The sequence below is a fragment of the Egretta garzetta genome, unplaced genomic scaffold (assembly GCF_000687185.1).
Source record: "Egretta garzetta isolate BGI_Z169 unplaced genomic scaffold, ASM68718v1 scaffold1257, whole genome shotgun sequence".
In the NCBI taxonomy this organism is placed as follows: Eukaryota; Metazoa; Chordata; class Aves; order Pelecaniformes; family Ardeidae; genus Egretta; species Egretta garzetta.
Genome location: NW_009260151.1, coordinates 6,727 through 27,338, shown reverse-complemented (window position 1 = coordinate 27,338; position 20,612 = coordinate 6,727). Strand labels below are relative to the sequence as shown.

The window sequence follows — 20,612 nt, the reverse complement described above, 5'->3', positions numbered from 1 at the left end:
TTTCCCAGTGTCTCCATGCAGTAGCGTGCTTCTAAGGTGGTTGAAAGTGGGGAAGCCAGAGGTTTCATCTGGCCTTCCTGGTGCTTGCAGGTGGTGGCCAGCTGAGATTTGCCATCCGAGAACAATTCCTGTCAACATCCAGAAAATGAAACATGACATCGGCGAGTTCCCTGTGTTATTCTTTGGCTCCAAAGATTACCTGTGGACACACCAGGCCCGTGTGTTCCCTTACATGGAAGGTGATGTTAGCAGCAAAGACAAGATGGGGAAGGGCGTGGATGGCATATACAAGAAAGGTAACTTGTCTTCATCCAGGGAGGTACCTGTTCTGTTTCTCTTTGTTCCCATTTGGAGAAATGGTGCTCTTATCACAGAGAAAATACCTTTTTAGAGCTAACAATTAAATTTGCAGAATGAGCTGCTGCTTATCTTTCATCCACCTAACTCAGAATGTTCATTGGTCTGAGCTTGCAGAGAGGGAAAAGGGTGTGCAGATCTTGAACGCTTCTCTTGCTCTGACATAACTGCTGTAAATCTGAGCGAGTTGCTGGTCTTCATCACCCACAGGCAGGTCCTTTACTGTAACTCCTGCGACTGCCCTGCTGCATTGGCCTTTTCTTCACCCTCTCCAGTGAACCTCTGCCTCTGAAGTATGCAGCCACAGAGGTTTGCTTCTGCAACTGCGAGCACTGGTGGATGCTGGCAGCCCAGTTCCATGTGAGCAGAGGGAGTTCCTTGTAACACACTCTGTTCTCTCACTTAGCTCTTCAAGAAGCTGCAGTGAGATTTGAAGAGCTGAAGGCACAGAAAGAACTGAGACAGCTTCAGGAAGACAAAAAGAATGACAAAAAACCTCCTCCCTACAAACACATCAAGGTGAGGGCAGGTGTGGGGGGGCAGGTGCAGAAGAGAACTCTTGAGCTGTTGGTGCAGGTGATTTACAGGTATACAGAAACATTTCTACTTTTTGGGTGTCTGGCTACATTTGAAGGGTACTTTGCACCTCTTGGCATCTTCAGTCATCCTGAAGTCATCCATACATGTATGTACAGAGCTGTATAGAAACTCAACACCAGTAATAGAAATACTCTGATTTACTGGAACAGATCTGGACATCTCTGTGTGGTTGTGTGGTCTGAAGGAAGTGTCTCTCTACCTTGGGGACTTAAAGGAGAGTGCTAGTAATACGCAACATGCTCAAGTACTGTGTGCTACTGATGGCAACGTGGGCATCCCAGGTGGTGTGAGATAGGAGATGGTCTGGGTGCAGTGGAGGAGAGCTGTGGGAAGGATGGTAACCCATACTGGAGCTTGACGGTATCTTGTTTCATCTCTGCTATTGTTTTATATCTTTTTCTGTATCGTGTTGGAATATCAGCCCTTTTGCTGAGTTTTAGGGAACTCTTCATGTTTAGGGCTGTATTTTGGGATAGAATTGGAGGAATAGAGATCCTAGAGGATGGAGGTGACTTGAGAGAAGAGCTGGGGCCAAGTGGGTACATGTGCTTGAGATGTGGGTCCAGACTGATCAGAAACCTGGTGACTCAGGGACTGTGTTCCTCTTTTTCATTGCCTCTGTCTGCTCCTTCCCTTTTTTATACGGCAAACTATGAAAGCTTAACTGATTGTTGGCACTTTTTATTTCTAGCTAGGATTTCTAGGCAGGCAGGTATATCCTGCATGAGTTACAGTACAGTGTAAACACAACTGAATGTTGTGACAGCAATGTATGCCAGGCAGCTTCAGTGGAGGAAATACAGTTCTCATGTAGGTATTTTTAAGCCTGTCTGTGGCTGCCACAAGAAGGAACTTCAGAAGCAGTTTGTAGTCTTTGAAATACCCTTTTAATATAAATAATAATGGTCACCGTCATTAGCCATGGCAGCTCTTCTGAAGTCTGAGTGCAAGCTGTTTGTCTCTGTGAAAGCAAAGCAGTTTGCAGGAGCATATGATGAGCTGGAGAAGGCTTCAGGGTGGAATGGCCGAAGCTGGCTGTGTCTTCTCCCATCCCGGCCTTCTAAGGAGATCAGCACCTTGGGGTCCATCCTGAGGAGCAGCAATGTGAGAGGCTACAGCTAAAAGACTTGGGATCCTTCATCACATCAGGGTTGTGGCTAGTCCAAGCATTGCACTGTTTTGGAGATGGTTTTGTACCAGTAGTGCCTTGGAGAGTAGGGCAGGCCTCCTGGCATGTGTGTGTGCTGAGAGGGGCACCACGCTCAGAAAGCATTGTCGTGTGGGGTGGCAGTGCCAGAGCCAGCAACTTGTCTTGCCCAATGGTGGACAGCCCTAATCCTGTGAGTCTTATCACTCTTAAAAGTGATGAGCTAACAGTCTGAGTAAGGGATGGGAAGCAGCAGAGGAGAATGCAAGAGTGACAAGGTGGGAGGTAGTGCTAGGAGGAAGGGGGGGAGGCTAGGTGTGTTGAAGAGATTAATCTGGGGGTTCTGCGGGGTTTGACTTAAACAAAGAAGGAGGATAAGGGCTCGGCCAGCCTCTGCAGGCTACCAGCATAGAAACTTTGCTTTGTGGGTGGGACTAGACAAATTGCGTGTGGGATGGAACAGTTTTGCTGAATGATCCTCTCCTTTTGTGTTCTGGGAGAGGAAAGGGAGCTGATGGTATTGCTTGCCTGGGCAAAGAACAGCAAGGAGCTTTTGTTCAGTGTCTCTCTCCAAAGTCCTGACTCTCTGTTGCCTGCCTTTCAGTGTTCGCTGCCTTTAACCAAAACCAAAGGACCCTGCTCGTGCCACAGACATGCCAGTTGCTTCTCCACCTGGTGCTGCACTCTGCTTCCTTCCAGAGCGGTTTTTAGAGAGCTCCTTGGCTTAACTCTGAGGTCCTCTTTGGGCCTTCCAACCCCAGCCTTGTCTGGGTTTTTTTTTTTTTTTCATTTACATCTGCAGGACAGTTGAGTAGGGAACTTAATTGCTTGTGGCCTGGTGTGTAGGTTGGCCTTCTGTACTCTGTCACGGGCCTGGTTCTTGTAGTGACAGCTGAGAGCACAAGACAGCTTGAAGATAACAGATTAAAAACCCAGGGCTATAAGGAAAAGCTAAGGAAAAGGACGTGACACTCGGACACTGGAGACGGTGCATTTTTTATGCAGAAAATGGTTTGGTGTCAGTTGCAGGTATGGTGTGCACCCAGTGAGAGTGCTGGGCCACCTGGGTTGGTTGTTGGCACAGTGGTGATGGGAGGGGGACACTTGGCAGCCTCTCCCCACTCTAGGGTCGCAGAATACACACTGCACCAGGTGATGCTATTGGGGGACCTGTATCCTTCAAGCTCCTCTTGAAATAGTATGCCCAGAAGTACATATGTGCCTGTACTTGTATCCTTCTGCCCCTCGCTGTAACTAACTCGCACTGCAGCCTGTCAGCTCGTAGGCAAGGGTTGAATATAGAAGTGACTGTCAGGATAACCTGTTCTTAAGAACTAACATCCTTCATGTGCATTCAAGGTAAACCGGCCTGTGGGTAAGGTGCAGATCTTCACCGCAGACCTGTCCGAGATACCACGTTGCAACTGCAAACCAACAGATGAAAACCCATGCGGCCTGGACTCTGAATGCATCAATCGCATGTTGCTCTATGAATGCCATCCCATGGTCTGCCCTGCTGGGGAGCGCTGCCAGAACCAGTGCTTCTCCAAGCGGCAGTATCCCGAGGTACAAATTTTCCGCACACTGGCACGAGGCTGGGGCTTGCAAGCCAAAACAGACATCAGAAAGGTACATAATCTGTTTTTGCATGTAGTTTTCTCTTGACATTTCTTTCTTGCTCAGTGTGGGTTTCAATAGATTAGAAAAATTATGGCCTTCCATAATTTGAAGACTTTTTGCTGTAGAATGCCATTTAGGAAAGAAGCGGATGAATTTAACTTTTCCTGTCCTGACAAGAATGTTTTGGCGCAGCTAACCAAGAAAATGGTTTGAATGTTGATGTCCCTCAGGGTAAGAAAGATGTTTGCTTGATCTGTCTGCTTGTATGGATAATGGGCTTTATGAGTACACCAGAACCACTGGCCTGAAGATGGTGCTCAGGATATCCAGATGGGGACTGTCTCACCCCCATTTTTGAATAGCAAGGCTTTTCCTGCATGAGAATCTTGTATCAGAAACTGAAAACAAGGTTTGGCTCTTACAAAAGGGTAATGTCTTGAAGATGGCTGTTATTGCTGGAACTGGTATCTCCAGCTAAAAGACTTGTATGTATTTTTTTAAATCTCGAGAATAGTAGTTCTGTGGACACACAACTGTGCTGAATGAAGAAGGAAGAACAGTAAAGCAAAGAGAAACTCAAAGCTAAGAAAGGGTGAAGTGAAACAGAGGACAATTAGCATAGTAGGAGAAGAAGGTCTGAAAAAGGAGTAGGGACAACATGCTATGGGGGAGGGCTTGACAGCAGAAGGAAAAATGTAAGTCTGTCCTGTTTAGGTTGTGCTGCCTGCTGTGATATGGGTTAAAGGATCTCTCTGCTGTTACATGCACCTGTTACGTTTCACTTTCAGCAGTCTGGAAACAGCAAAATTCAGTTATGGAGGCACCTTTTAGCCCCAGTGGAGCAGAGCTGGGGTTCCCTTTGACGGCTGAAGTATGGTCTCTGCAGTACTTCACTACCAGGGGACTCCATGGATTCTCTGCAGGAGCAAGTGTCCTAGGTGCATCATGCTGCTCAGCATGGTTGGTCCCCAAAGGGATATTGTTTCCAGCTGGAATGCAGTTATGCAGCACTTCGAGCTTTGCAGCAAAGAGGTGTTCTTGTGGTTTATTTCTGTGCTGTCTCTGAATGTTAACTCTTTCCACAGCACAAAGAATAATCTGATGGTCATTGTTGCTTTATTTAATTTATTTCCAAGTTATTTGTTGAGCGTGTGAAATGGATGTATGATTCAGTGCTCTTAGTGGAGATTATAGGTCAAGCTGGCTGCAAAGCACAGAGGAAGATTTTTATGAAAAGATTTCCACAAAAGGAAACAGGAACTAAGTTTTAGCGCAAAGGTAGATGTCCTTCCATCCTGGAAAGAATTTGTCTTTTCTTACTGGCTTGTTGTTTTTTTCTTTGGCAGGGAGAATTTGTTAATGAGTATGTCGGGGAGCTAATTGATGAAGAGGAGTGCCGAGCCCGAATCCGCTATGCTCAGGAGCATGACATCACCAATTTCTACATGTTGACACTGGATAAGGTATGTGGAAGGAATTTCTCTTGCCAGGATCCTAGACAGAAGTAAAGTGATTGCAAGGAAGGCATGGTAGGGGTCTTTTCCAGCAAGTAAAACGGTGTTGAGAGTTGCTGATGAGCTGGTCTGCATTTCCACTAAAGAGAAGACTAAAATAATCATCTTGATGTGCAGTAGAGAAGTTTCAGGTTGGATATTAGGATTAGGAGGAAAGTCTGAACAGGTCGTTGGACTTTGTTCAGAAGGGGTGAGGCAGTTGTGTGAGTGCAATTGTCTGAAGATCGTATATCCTGCTTCAGCATAAAAGGGTGAATTTATAACCTCAGGACCCTTCCCAGCAGCTGAACCATAGAGAGTCCAGGACTGGGCTGGCATGTGCTGGAGAAGGCATCATGTGTACAAGTATCAGGCACAGTGAGACAGACCCTCATTTAAGTTCAGATCCCAGGTCTTGCTGATATAAGTAGAGGGCTGGAGTTTGTTATACCCACAGAAGACTCCTCAGTGGGCCTGGAGGCCAGGTTGTTGGTGCAAGCACCTGGCTTTCAGAGGTAAGTAGTTTTGTCAGCTGCTTTCCACACTTTGTCCCTCAACCTTGGAAAGGTTAAAAGGAAACCATGAAAGTAGGCATGGAAAGAAGCTGTCGAATGTGGGACAGGATAAAAATGGGACTGCTTTCTGGTTCTCCCATCTTCTTGCTGGAAATTCACACTGACCATATCTTGTTCTCCTTGTCTGGCTGATGGGTGGAAGCGGAGACAAAACTGTTAACATCTCCTTCATTATGACAAAACCAAATCTCAGTTGCAGCTGCCCTCTCCTCTCCGACGCAGTCTAACAAATGCTAGTGTACTGCACAGAAGTGTACCTCACACAGTACATACCGTTCCTGTTTTCCTTCTATACATTGACATACAAGAAATAGGAACTGGTATTTTGCTTTTAAGCAGAAGTCGGGGTCTGCAACCACAAGCGCTGCATTGGAAGCCTGCTGGTGTAGTGTTTATCCAGTACTGACACCGCAGGGAGAGCTAACTTCCCAGAAAGCAGCAGTAGCACTTTCCTGGCTGTTCAGGAGCCTGGCTGTATTTGAAGAGGAAGATGATGTTGCACAGGAGACATGTTGCCCTATGATCTGCCAACCCCAACCAGAGACATCAGTGTGTGGTAACTGGTCCGTCGATTGTCCAGGCAACACAGAGACACCTGTCCCTTATGCTTGGTTAAAACACATGTACAAACTAAGGTCCCTTGCAAGTGTCATCAGATGCCTCTGTTGTCGTAGTTTTCATTACAGATTAGTGCTTTCCTGGTATACTGGTTGGTACCTGGGCTGCAATGGTTTGAGCAGGAAATGACATTTCATTAAATGTGTTTTTCTGGGGTTTTTTTGCAATTACAGGATCGAATCATTGATGCTGGGCCAAAGGGCAATTACGCTCGATTCATGAACCATTGCTGCCAGCCAAATTGTGAGACTCAGAAATGGTGTGTGAATGGCGATACTCGGGTTGGGCTCTTCGCAATTGTAAATATCAAAGCTGGTAAGGAACCGCACTCTGTCACTACCTGCAGTTAAAAGTGTGGGAGTGTTTCTGTAAGGAAAGAGGGGAGGGTTTGTAGCTCCTTGGGAAGATACTTAATTTTTGTTTTCACGTAGACAGTCGTGAGACTTAACACCAGCACTGACATAGTGAAAAGCATACATCCATAGTATAAATGAAGGTTCATGTTTCTAATTTACAGGGTCAAGAAATGGAACTAAGCATGCTACAGCGTGGGGTCGAATGCCCTTTTTGGCTGTAGTATGTGGTAGGAGCATGGGGTTGCACTGAATTTTCAATCCACACAGGTCTATGGGGAGATTAATAGTCTGTGTCCTTGCATAGTTGTGACAGTCATTTGTGTCATTGTATTTCAGAAGTGCTTGTATTTCAGCAGTAAGTTCTGCCCTGTAGTTCATTACAACTTGCTTGGTTTTGATCTGCTTTTGTGCCAGGGACTGAGCTGACTTTCAACTACAATCTGGAATGTTTGGGAAATGGAAAGACCGTTTGTAAATGTGGTGCCCCAAATTGCAGTGGCTTCCTGGGAGTACGTCCAAAGGTATGATGCCTCCTTTAAGCTTTTGTTCTTCCAAATCACCTCTTTACATAGATGTGTATCACTTGGTGCAGAGATCTCAGGAAGGGTGATCCTGTTTCTGTGTGACCATGAAAACACTGCTTGAAACGAGTTGAATATCCAAGTTTTCATTCTGAGAGTGCAGATCTTAGATGTGAATTACTAGCTTTATTATAAATAATGACAGGAAATAGTATTTTACAACAAAAGAGTAAAAAAAATTTTTTTTCAGAATTTTCTGCTTACTAGCATGGCAATTTCTATTGCATTAGAGGGGCAAAGGGCAGGCATGGGAGAGACTTCTGTAGTATAACCAAGAAACTACAGCTCAGCCTGTTTCCCAAAGTAAAGTACTGAATGCGCATGGAAGGCCAGCAAACTCACATTCCTTCAGACTTGCAGTTGCTTTAGAGCCAGGAGGCTTCTGCATCACCATCCTTGCTGCAATAAGAAAGTTCCTGGGTTTTTTTCCTTCTTCTGGTTAAGTGACTTAAGTCCACGCATCAGACAGGAATAAGAAATTTGCCATAGCTGTAGTAGAAAAATCACTAGCTTTTAGAACTCACCAACTTTTAAAACTTCATGTTGTAACTGTAATATTGCAGTAACAGGAATTGATTTCAATTACCTTCTTGTGCGAGCTGGTTCTCACTGGGAAAAGGAAATAACAGCAGCAGTTGGCCCAGTTCCCAGCTGTCACCAGCTAAATCCATGTCTCAGCTGTTGGTTTGTTTCAAGAGCTTCACCAAATAGGTCTGTAATCCCTCTGCTCCGGCATGTGGCTACTGGCAGCTTGCTTACCCACAGTTAAGGGTTAAAAGCAGTACAGTTGTTAAGCCCCGTCAATATATAGGGAAGGTTTTGTGAATTCCTCAGAGAGCTTAGTTCTGCAGAAAAATTAACTTATGATTAAAAAAAATTGTTATCTTCAGAAGTTGACAGATGAGGTGAATTACACATCTGATGTATTTAGTTCTTTTTTGGGGTTGTGATTTAAAGTTCAGTTGATTTCATGCTGCTCCTGTGTTATACGTGGCTTGACTGTCATTTTTGCCCTGAAATTGCAGGTTGCACGATGGAAATCAGAAAAAGGTGCCCTTTAGTTGGCATTAATGTTACATTGTAATGCCTGAGGCAACGCATTCCATCTTGATGAGATGGGCTAAGAAACAATACCCAAGAAAACAGTACCTTGAGTGGTTGGGGGGGTTTTTTGGGTTTTGTGGTTTGGTTTGGTTTTTTTTTTTTTTTCAAATTCATCCCACAATAGATGCATTTTTAAGCTTCCTGAAGATACAGCAAGACAAAACTTCGCTGAGTATACTCAAGTTCACTCTTAAAAGTGACCTTTCTAACTGGGAGTGTGGAAGAATGCTTGGGAGTCTATTGTACTGCAGTGAGCAAGTGGGAGTAGCTTAGTCCAGCTGTTAAGACCTTGCTTAGATATTCAAATTAGTTGTGAAAGGTTTTCCTTCTTCCCTTTGTAATTAGATGGCCGAGGTACTAGGTGCTGAGAATAGGTGGAATAGTTTAGGTGGACTGATGCTGCCTGCATTTTCAATGATAAGAAAGGCCTGACTTGTCCCCATTGTCAGTGGGAATAATGGTATGAAAACAGAAATATCCACATGTGAAGGGGAAGGAAACAATCAAGAGATGTAACTCCCTGGTGGCAGGACAGCTGGATAATCACCGCTGCCGAATTCTGAAATTGTAGGTCTGGAGACAAAGGCTTTTAAATGTTTTTGTAGTTTTGTTTTTAATCTTGATAGGAGAGTGATGAAAATAGTGTCCAATATTTATGCAGAATACAGGATGCAAAAATTGCCTCATACGCATCGTCTCAGCACACAGAGATGTTCTGCATGGAGAATGCATATTTGGACACGAAGATATGTGGAAAATGGCATAAAATTTATCTTGGTACAATAAAGTTTAGTTTGGTACAATTGGGAGGCTCAGGGGTTAGGAGTGGTCTGAGGACATCCCTTGAAGGGGGGCAGCGTTGGAGGAAGCCTTAGGCCAGAGAAGAGAGCATTTAAGCCTTTATATGCCAGTCTTCGGACCAATTGTGGTCATTTCATTACTGCCTGCAACATAGCTGGTGGAATCGTGGTAATTTAACTGTATTGATGACACAAAGATGTCGGGTGTCATTGGCGTGGGAGAGGGAGAGGATGGGGCAGTTGCAAAGGACCTGGGAATGGGCTGTAGTTCAGAGATCCAGTATGCCAGAGTACACACCTGGAGGGTAGTAGCAGAAACAAATCTGCCACGAGAAGGTCATCAATGAGCAGTCATGGTGGAGACTGAGCTGCTGTGGTGACGCAGCTGTGAAAAAGGCAAATGCGGGTGGTGCTTCGGGAGGGATTTCCTATTCTTTTGGAGAAGTGTTGATGTCATTGTACAATGCCTACGAGGCATCATCTGAAGTAGCGTATATAATTCTGTAGCTTGTATTTAGGAGAAAGAAGCTCAACAGGGGCAGAGAAAAGCCATTAGGAAGACTGAAGGTTCAGACTGTAAAAGTGTTTGGTTTATGAGGAGAGTGTGTCCCAGTGGCTACTTCAGGGAGAGAAAAAAACTTATGCCGGACAAGAGTAGTGTTGATACGAGAATAAATAGATCTAAACTGATCACAGCTAAATTCAGACTGAAAATGGAGAGAGGAGTGAGGAATGTCAAAAAGCGCAGGAAGGCCTGGCAGAGTCTCCTCATGAGCGCGAGAAGACCTGACTGCTTTGACGGAGGAGCTGAAGAGTCTGTGAGAGGTGGCACAAGCTCAGTGACACCAGGCAGCCCCTGGCTTCTCATTCTGTTGTTACCTGTTTATATCCCATGTTTAACTAGGCTTTGATGCAGGGCTTCCAGGCTCTTTGGGGGGGGGGGGGGGGGGAGAGAGAACTATTTGCTATAGTAAATTGGTTGCCAGATATTAATAAGCACTGTGGAGGTGCTACATATGTTTCAGTTATGGCTGGCAGTGGGATTTTTATTTGCAGGGTTTGCAGTTATCTCCATTGTAGCAGGAAGGGAGCAGATGGAAGGGGCAGAGACCTGCATTAACTGACGTTGTCTCACCTGCAGAGCCAACCCAGCCTCACCGAGGAAAAGTCCAAGAAGCTAAAGAGACGGCCGCAGATGAAGCGCAGGTCACAGGCAGAGGTGATGAAGGAGCGAGAGGACGAGTGTTTCAGCTGTGGGGATGGAGGGCAGCTGGTTTCTTGTAAGAAGCCAGGCTGCCCCAAGGTGTACCACGCGGACTGCCTCAACCTGACCAAGAGACCTGCAGGTCAGTGCTCCACATGGCTGGGCTCTGCTTGGGTCATGTGTTGGCTCGGGGTGTCCCAGGTGCTGCTCATCACCTTGCACTCACTTCACAGCATCTTAAAACTTAGAGAAACCTTTCTCGCTTGAACAGATTTTGTGGCCCACACAACACAACCCTGGTTTGCACCCTGCTGTGACTGCAAAAAGATAAATTAATTGCTGAAGGGGGAGCTGGTCCTTGCCTAAGAAATGGTGCTTGTGAGCTGATCCCATCATTGGGGCCCAGCAGAGGACAGTCCCAACAACAGTTGAGGTATTGATTCCTCAGATTGGCTGTTTTCCCAAAGTTGAAGACAGTTGAGTGAGTTGAATAGTGAGGAAAAGCACTGATGGAAAATAGGAGTTACAGAAGAATGTGTTAGATGTCTGAATAGCCGTGAGTTCATAGTTAAGGAAGAAAACAGTATCAAAGCATATGCTAGTGTGGTGAAATGAGGGCAGAAATTTGAAATAAAAAGAAAAAATATTCAAAAAGTACTTTTAGTTGGGTGCAGAGAAAGAAGTAGGCTCCCTGTATGATAAAACAGCTTCGAGTTCGTTAGCTCAGGAGGTGTAAAGTACAATTTATCAGAGGGAAAGATTTAAGTTGCATTTAAAAGTTGCAAGGGAGCTAGTTGAAGGGAGTAGTTTCAATTTGTCTTGGTTACTAAAGGGGTTCCTGAGGCCTTTAATGAGTGCTCAGGTTTAACCAGTGCTTAGAAGAGGAAGAAGTCTGGCCTGAGTCTTGTTAGGCCAGTTAGACCAATGTCTGCCAGGCCAGGAGGATGGAAAAGCAGATATGGGATCAAGTGCCTAAAGAATTAAGTGGTAAGAATATAAACAGTACTAGGTGACAAGTTTTTAGGTAGAATAACTTGTCAAACCTAATTTAGCAGGTTTTGCCTAAGATAAATTTGGTTAATCAAAGCAACTGTATTGAAGTAACTTGTTTAGGGGGCTGTAAATCTTTTGATATAATACTGTAAGCACTGACATAATTAGAAATCCTGTATGCAGCTCTGTACGGTATTTTCTGAGTACATCGGAGGCAGGCTGAGAAACATGGAACCAAGCAGTTGCTGAAAGTAACTGCCAAGAGAGTCAGTGTGACCGAGTGTTTCTGCTGGCACACCATGGGGAGCCAGGGCTGGGCATTCAGCACCTCTAGCTGTAATTCAGCAGAAGGTGTAGAAGGGCTGGTAGCATATTTTGTAGATGATGGAAATTAATGTGTGTGCTTGTGTTAAGTTTTGAGGAGAATAGGGCATTTATAGGGAAGAGCTTGGATTGCTGATTGAACAAACGCTTAACAGAGCAGCGTGAAAGCCGACAGGACCGCAGGTCATTCCTATGGAAACATCACTGTTCAGGGTGAGGGAGTCCTGAATATCACCTTTCTATCCATTTCTGTGTACTAAGACAGGGCACTGTAACATCCTGGCAGGTTTTCCCTGTTTTAAAGTCTCCAATAAAGGAGAATCCAGCATTTATCCTGTTCCCCTGCTTTCCATTTGAAAAGTTTCTCCTAACAGCCTGACTTGAAAAAACAAAGGATTGCCATCTCTCCTGATACCCATTTTTTTACACACTGAGAGACTGTTATCTCCTCAGTCCTTTTCCAGCTTAAACAAACGCAGCCGCTGTTTGCAGCTCTTATTTTATAAAATTGTTATTCTTGGTCTGCTCTGGACTGCATCCCACCTGCCTACATGTTTTTTAAACTGTGGTAACAAGAGTATTTTAACAGTACTGCAGCTGAGGCCTTGCTAACACTGACAGTACAGAATAACTACATTTTGTGTTTTACATAAAATATCTCAGGAAATGAGACTCGACTTGTTTTTCAAAAGTAATTTTTATACTTATGTGATGTTTGTGATTTCCCTATCATCCTTGATTCTTTTTGTCTTGATCTTTTTCACATATTTATTTTATTTCTTCTTCCTGCCGTCCTGCTTTGCAGTGGTCTTTATTTAATTGCACCTCGCTGGTGCAAGAGCATCTGTCCAGTTTACATTCTGAGCCTGTCTAACCAGATTTTTGCAGTTCCTCACAGTCTTGTTGTTATCTACCCGTGTCTGTAAGAGTATTTGCTGTTCTGCTTCCAGGAATTTAAATAAAAATACAGACTAAAGTAGACTCTTGAAGGACGTCATTGGAAATGTCCCCTCAGTTTGCCAGAAAACCATCAATAGCGGTTTTCTGAGAATGTTTTTCAGCCAGTTGTAGCCATTATACCATTTTTACACATAGGTTGTTAATTTTTATAGCCCACTCCTTAGATTACCATACAGGACATGAAAGGTTCAGCGCTTTTTACTTCAGATGTTTCTTCTGCCATGGGCGTTGCTGTTGAGTAATTGGAATTTCCTGCTTGTTTGCGTGTTACTAATTGTGTGATCTTACTTTCAAGAGCTCCTCTGCTCCAGGCTGTCTCTGGAGAGGCTGCTTATTCATTAGGCCTTTTATCCTGTCAAAGACCATTAAGAGTGGTTTGATAGGATTTATCCTTCCTGCAACATACTGACAGGTTTTGACGGACTTTATTCTCCATCTGTACAAATGACCTCTTATAATAATAATAGTCCCAGAGTCTTTCCAGTGGCCAAAGTGAGTGCTGAGTGTGGCTCTCTGGGTTGCTGACAGTGCAGGGGGAGCAGCAACAGCCTGTGCTGCAGCACTGTGAGCCCGAAAGAGGGAAAAACCACATGTAGTGTTAAATGTCCCCCCCCTCTGAAAAGGATGCTGAAAAATTAGAGAAGATGCAGGAAAGTGGTATACAATGGTGTACATACAGAAGAGGAGGGTAAGGGGAGACCTCTACAACCATCTGAAAGGAGGGTGTAGCGAGGTGGGGGTCAGTCTCTTCTCCCAAGTAACAAGCGATAGGACAAGAGGAAATGGCCTCAAGTTGCATCGGGGAGGTTTAGATTAGATATTAGGAAAAATTTCTTCACTGAAAGGGTTATCAGGCACTGGAAAGGGCTGCCCAGGGAAGTGGTCGAGTCCCCATCCCTGGAGGTACTTAAAAGACGAGTGGACGAGGTGCTTAGAGACATGGTTTAGTAGTGGACAGGTACAGTTGGACTCAGTGATCTTAAAGGTCTTATCCAACCAGATGATTCTATGATTCTATATTTTGAGACTGGAACAGAAACCTTGGGCTGGCTTCAAAAGAGGGGAAAACATGCTACGTGTTGTCTTCAACCCCAGCAGTGTGAGAGAAGGGAGTGGAAAGCTGACGTTGCACAAGCGCATGGAGCAATGCCCACAGCTGCTCAGTGCCATGCTGCAAGTGAAAAAAGCAGCAGTCTGTGAAGTGTAATGTTGTTTTTTCCTCCATGATGGTGTTGAAACTGATGGTGAATAGATTCAGTGTGGACATGGAGCTTCTCAGGGAGCAGCTTGGCTTTGTGTTAAGCAGTATTTTTATCTTGGCTGTACACAAAAGTTAATGAAGATGCTTTTGGGTGCAGAGGCAATCACTGCCCTCTCACTTCTTTCTGATAAACAGGAAGGGAGGTTGTTGGCCTCCAACTTAGATGAATCCTGATGCATTTACTTAAAAAGTCTGTTGGGTGTATTATACACAGATACCACTCATTGTCTGTGGAAATCAGAGCCACAGACACTTGCAAGCTGGGGGTGTCTGCTCTTCTCTAAGCACCTGTATTGGGCAGTACTGTGCTGGAGCTGGATGGGCTTTTGGTCTGACCTGGCATGGCTTGTGTTTGTCATGATTATCATTGCCCTTGTTGCTTCCAAGGATGCAGGTTCCTGTTCACTGCCCATCGAGCCTGGGAACTATGGCAGAAACTGAGGAGGAGGTGTAGAATTGTATGGGAGTATTACAGGGCTGTTCCCCCTCTCTCTTGAACTTGCTTTGCAGCAGGCCTTGGGTCTTCCCCTTGTACCACTCCTAAGGGTGTATCTTTTCTCCTGTGTCTGTGCTGCAGGAAAATGGGAGTGCCCGTGGCATCAGTGCGATATGTGTGGTAAGGAGGCAGCTTCCTTCTGTGAGATGTGCCCCAGGTCCTTCTGCAAGCAGCACCGGGAAGGCATGCTCTTCATCTCCAAGCTGGATGGACGTTTATGCTGCACAGAGCACGATCCCTGCGGGCCTAACCCTCTAGAGCCGGGAGAAATTCGTGAGTATGTGCCTCCCATAGAAGCCCTGGCTAACGGTGAGGACACGCAGCCACCAGAGCAGACGCCTGCAGATGCAGACCTGAGCGTTCAGCCTCTGGACAGCCTACCTCAGTCTGTGGCCCTCAGACTGCAGTCACCAGAAAAGCCCCCTGCTACCCTAGCGCTGAGGCTGCCACCATCAGAGAAGCCCCCCACCACCCTGGCCCTCAGGCTGCCTCCACCAGACAAACCGCCCGCCACTCTGGCGCTGAGACTGCCACCATCAAATAAACCCCCCACCACCTTGTCGCTGAGGCTGAAGCCCTCTAACAAACCCCCCACCACCCTGTCACTCCGGCTGCAGCCTTCAGACAAACCTCCAACCACCCTGTCGCTCCGCCTGCAGCCATCAGACAGGCCCCAGGCTGCCCTGTCCCTAAGGCTGCAGTCAGAGAAGCAACCCATCATTGTAGCGCTGAGGCCTCAGCAGCCCGACAAACCTCCCACCAACGCGGTGCTGTGGCCACTGGACGAGTCCTCCAGTGATTCCTCACAGCCTCATCTGCTGAGCAAATCTCCTCCGGGAACTCCACACTCGTCAGATGAGTCGCTTATTACTGCTGGTGCCCTGCAGCTCCAGCTTTCAGATGAGCCTCCTGCCGCCCCTGGGGTTTTGGGGTTATTGGACAAGTCTCTCATTGACACCAGGACCCAGGAGCCTGAGCTGCTGGATGAGTTCCCAGCGAAATGCATGCATCCTCAACTGTCAGACAGACTTCTTGCCGTGGCGGGGACCCTGCAGTCCCAGACGATGGATGAGCCTCCTGCAGCCGATCAGCTTCAGCCATTGGACAAAGCTTCTGCCCAGAGTCTGCAGCCTCTGTCTGTGGAAAAGGCTCCCAGCTCTGTGGTGCCCCAGGTCTCAGCATCGGAGATGGCTCCCAGCCCTGGGATGCTGTGGCCTCTGCCCATTGAAAAAGTCCCCAGGTCCCCAGTCTCACGGATCCTGCCCACAGAGAAGGCTCCTGGATCGGCTGTGCCACGGCCCCCACCTCCAGAGAAGGCTTCCTTCTCCGGGGCAGTGCGGGTCCCAGCTGTGGAGAAGGCTCCCAGCTCTGGAGCACCCCGTCCCCTGCCTCCAGAGAAGGCTCCTGCCTCAGGGATGCCACGGATCCTGCCCACAGAGAAGGCTCCCTGCTTAGGTGCACCGCGGCCCGTGCCTCCAGAGAAGGCTCCTGGCTCCCGCTCACCGCACCTCCTGCCCATGGAGAAGGCTCTCGGCTCGGGGTCCCTGCGGATCCCACTCACGCAGAAGACACTCACCCCTGGGGTGCTGCGGCCCCTGCCTCCCGAGAAGGCTGCCGACTCCGGGGCCCTGCGGGTCCTGTCTCTGGAGAAGGCGCTCAGCTCTGGGGTGGCCCGGCCTCAGCTCTTGGAGAGGCCTCTTACTCTTACAGCCCCGTGGCCTCAGGCATCAGAGAAGCTGGCTGCTGCCGTGGCTCCTCGGCCTCAAGCCTTGGACAAGCCTCCGGCTGCATCGGCTCCAAGGCTGCTGCTGTCGGAGAAGGCTCTGCGGCCTGTCGACCAGAACGCGCAGCTGAAGGAGAGGGGAGCCCCGGCCATGGAGCTGAGTCCCCAGCAGAAAGAGAGGACCATGTTAGCTGGTGAGCAAATCTCTTGGTCTGCTGGGAAGGTGGTGACGCATGTCGGACAAGTACCTTGGCCTATGGAGAAACTACAGACGCATGAGCAAACCCACTGGCCCAGTGCAAAAGCCCTGACACCTGCAGAGCAGTCTCCCCGGACAGCAGAGAAACTACCAGAGCCAACCCTTCAGCCCAGCTGGGAAGTGGCCTCAGCCCCCGCAGAGCAAACCCCTTGGACATCAGAGAGATTGCGTGCATTTGAGCAGACCCCTCGGCCGGCCAGGGAAGCGCCGGTGCCCCCGGAGCAGATGGAGTGGCTTGTCACAAACATTCAGACAATTGACCAGATTGCTTGGCTGAGTGGAAAAGCACAGACTCCTCGGGGGCAGGACCCTTTGCCTGAACAAAATACAGCGCTAGCCCGTAACCAGGATTCTGTCTGTCGTGAGTTGGCCGACTCAGAGCCAAAGTGAGGTTGGTGAATATGGGAGGCAGGTTCAGTCTTCTAATGTTTAGGGAGGGGGATCTTTGGTTTTTGGTTGGTTTTTTTTTTTTTTTTATTCACTTCCCTGAGCCCAGCCCCTAACCCGTTCACATCCCATCCATATTCTCTTGTGACATGAGCAAGGACATTCACTTAAGTCTGAGTGTGGCCCAGCCGAAGGGAGAGAGCATCTGTGACCTTTTCCTCTTCCTATTACAAATGGTAAAGCTGAAATAAAGAGTCCACTCTGGGTAAAAATCTCCAATTCCATTGAAATGGTCACATTACTGATCCAGCGTGTTTGAGCTCCAGGTGATTTGTAGGTGAGTTCCCAGGTACAGCTAGGGGCCTCGCTCTTGTTACTGAATTTAGGGGAAGCAGATTGCTCAGGCTGCCCTGGGACTGGAGATGTTTCGGGGATCAGGCAATGAGCAGTCAGGTGTACACCCTTGCTGGACTCTGTGGAAGCAGGGAAGAGGTTTACCTGTTGTCTGTCCAGGTCTCTGTCCCTGCAGGGTTGTTGCTTTCCAAGGTTTGTCTGTATGTTAGCTGGGACGTGCTGCGTGTGTGGTTCACTGAAGGACAGGTATCGTCTCCAGCCAATCTGGGAGAGGAGCCCGCTGCACTCACTCAAGTGCAGTTTTTCTCCAGCAATAGACAATATCCATTCAGGCTCCTTTGCACAAAGCTGCAACTGGCTAGGCCTGAGAGATGGGGAATCTGAAGGAAGGTCAGGGAAAAGAGAGATCCTGGAAGAAGCCATCTGGCAGTTTTTTCATTCTTGTATCTTAATCCTTTAGCACAGGACACGCAGAGTGATTTCCTGCACTTGAAAACATTGTGACTTATAAAGCAGCAATAGCAGAGTAGGGCAGTGGGTTTCCCCAAGGTGCTGAGCACCGCCCTGGCAGGGTGGTGGTGCTCCCTTTCAGATTTCCATCCAGTCTCTTCTTGACTTCTGTCATCACCGTGAGCCAGCAGACTGAGCAGTCTTTTCTCCCCTTGCCTCAGACATGTTCAGGACGTGTTCGCATCACACCTGGTCTTCCCAGCAGCGGGATGCACTGCCGAGCTGCAAGTGAAGCCTGTACCACTCGCTACACAGCATGGAGGCACGGGTGCCGTAGCTGTATTGGGACCCATCTCAACACCTTCCCCTTGGGTAGCTTCTGGCTTAACTCTTCTACAACCAAAGGAGACTTGAATTAACTGGACTGTGTTGGTGTGCGTGTGTGTGCGCGTGTGTGTCCTTCCAACTGAATAGTAGTTCTCACACTGGAACACGGTGGGCTCCAGCAGCTGGCTGGCTTTCTTTTTTCCTCTTCTCCCTTTTTCAGTTAAGGAGATGTTTAGTACCTGGTGGTCATCAGGTTGGTGTCCAGACTAGGCCTGCTGAAAGCCGTTTATTCAAGCGTTGAGACAGAAGTTCGCTTGGCCATGGTACTTGCGGGGCAAGCGGTAAAGTCCCAGGGACCAACCTGGAGTGGTGTCTTGCAACCACCGCCACCCTCACAGGCAGGAGGAAGACAGGTGTCCCTGGGTGACGCTGCCCGGGCTGGATGGGGTCGGTATCCTGCCAAGGAAGCGCTGCTGACCAGCACACTCTCCCACTCCCACAACACATTACCTCCATGGTTTGCCTGAGCTCTGCCAATCCGGGTGCTGCAGCCTCGGATCTCCGTGCCCGCCACCAGACCCTTGCACAGCTCCTTCTCCTTCCAGGCAGATCCACAGGTCCCTCCCCGGAAAAGGAGCGTTCAGCTCCAGGCTGACCATCTCCCTCTGACGTGGGAGCAGGTCCTTGTTCCCACCTGGCTCACAAGTGCCTGCTGCTCCCAGAGCAGACGGGTCATGAGCTTTGCGGTTTTCTATGAAGGGAGGCAGACACTTGTACCAAGACTAATCCCGATCCATTCTCCTTTCCTGATGTATGCACCCCGAGACAACGTCCTGCTGTAAAGGCTAGGTGTGCTGGGCACAAGGGGACATTACCAGTGCTATGGTGCATCTCTTCTCTAGTCCGAATCATTTCAGATCCTTTGTAGAATAGCTAGTGACTTCAAAAAGCTTTATGGCTTATGGAAACTTACTGTTTAATGTTGTTTTTTTCCGGGAAGACTGGCAGGTCAGTTCCTGCTTGCTGCTGAAACTGGGGAAATGCAAGCAGCTTGTGTTTCTGCGTGACTCCTGCACAAAGGGAATCAGGACAACTCCTCAGAGCCATTGAGAGAGAAGATAATCTAAGGGCATTCATTAACTTTTTTAAACAAAATAAAAAAAGTGGTAATGAGGTTCAGTTTATTAAATATTTATCATGTGTGAGAAGGACAATAAATCTTGAATTTACATTTATAGGCCTTCCCATGAGCTGGAAGTCATGTAGATTGTGTAAGTAGGGTTACCTCCATGCCAGCTGCCCAGCCAGCTACAGCTGTAACCAGAAAGGTATCCGCACTGCTCTGTCCACCTCCGCTTTGCATTGTCATGTGTTAACTAGTTACTTGTTTCATGAAAAATAAACTGTGAATATTTTTGGTGCAGGCTTTTTTAAATCTGTAAAATGGAGAAGTTCTCAATGAATTCTCGTAAGTGCAGGTTTGAAAAAATCACTTCTATAAATTGTGTGCTCACGTAGCAAGGTGAGGTTCACAGCAGCAGCAGCCTTTCACACAGCAGGCTCTTACCCAAAAGCTTCTTTTGAACAGCGAATGTGGATTGAACTGTTGCATGGCATTTCAAACCCACAGCCTTATTCCTTGCATCTGACCATACCCCACCTTTCTTCTTGTCTCTCCCTTCATGCCTTTTTCATGAGGATCCAGGTTCCTGGCTTGCTGCCTTTGAGCTGCGTGCTGGAAAGTTGACTTCAGCATAGCTGGGAGGCTGCTCAGTAAAGTTGGTGTTTGGAAATGTTGAAGGAGGAAGCCAGCAAGCTGCTCTTCCGTCCTCAACATTGTTGGGCCCCTGGGCGATGCTCTGTCAGATCAGGAGGGCTTTTCAGATGTTTGCGGGGCTGGCAGAGGGATAGTGGTTCTGTAGGAATGGCTGGCTGTGCTCTGGGTCACCTCAGTACGATGGGCAAGGCCTGACCAGGTGTGGAGATGGGTCTTGGCAGCCCTTCCCTGCCCAGCCTGCCTTCATTGGCTGTGAGTGTGGGCTACAAAAGAGCTCTGGGCAACACAACCCTCACGAAATAAATGTGGGCTTCTTCAGCACTGGAGGTGACTCTGGCTGTTGGTGGCAACTGGTAGCACTGCCTTGGAGGAGGAGAGGGAGGCAGCTGTACCGAAGCAGTTGGGTTCATTTTCTGTAGTTCATTGCTGCCTTCAGAGTTCAGCCAATTTGAATCACTGGGGTTTTTTTTAATGTAGAGGAAAGTGGCAAGTAACACATAACCCTGGTAGGCCCCTCCTGCTCCGCTCTGGCCTCCTTGAGTGCTTGCGCTGGGCTGGAGCTGGCTGAGGAGCTTGGCCAGCTTTGCTGTGGCTTTGTGGCCAAGGCCATGGCGCTTCGGAGGGATCCAATCACCTGGCCACTAAGGGTCTTGGGTCTGGCATCACTGCACCCAGGGTGGGGGAGAGGTGACTCTTGTGTTGATCCACTGTTGCGGAGAGTTGCAGAAGCCGAATTAAAGGTAATCGTTATTTCTGCTCAGAGCCTGTGCCCCTTTCCGTGCCATTCCAGGGAGGCTCACAGGAACTTCCCAGGCTCACGGGCCATTCCTCCTTGGAGGAATGGCT

The 20,612-nt window shown here is 47.7% G+C and overlaps 1 protein-coding gene across 1 annotated transcript in view; it reads left to right on the top strand.

Moving 5' to 3' along the window:
• Nucleotides 1-20,599, top strand: part of NSD1 (nuclear receptor binding SET domain protein 1) — a 45,283-nt gene extending 24,684 nt beyond the window's left edge. The window contains 9 exon segments of the mRNA XM_035897126.1: nt 91-296; nt 764-876; nt 3,464-3,733; nt 5,071-5,187; nt 6,584-6,725; nt 7,181-7,287; nt 10,393-10,597; nt 14,571-16,862; nt 17,884-20,599. Coding sequence (XP_035753019.1) covers nt 91-296; nt 764-876; nt 3,464-3,733; nt 5,071-5,187; nt 6,584-6,725; nt 7,181-7,287; nt 10,393-10,597; nt 14,571-16,861 — 3,451 coding nt within the window. The 3' untranslated portion in view covers nt 16,862; nt 17,884-20,599.
• Nucleotides 20,600-20,612: the final 13 nt, after the last annotated feature.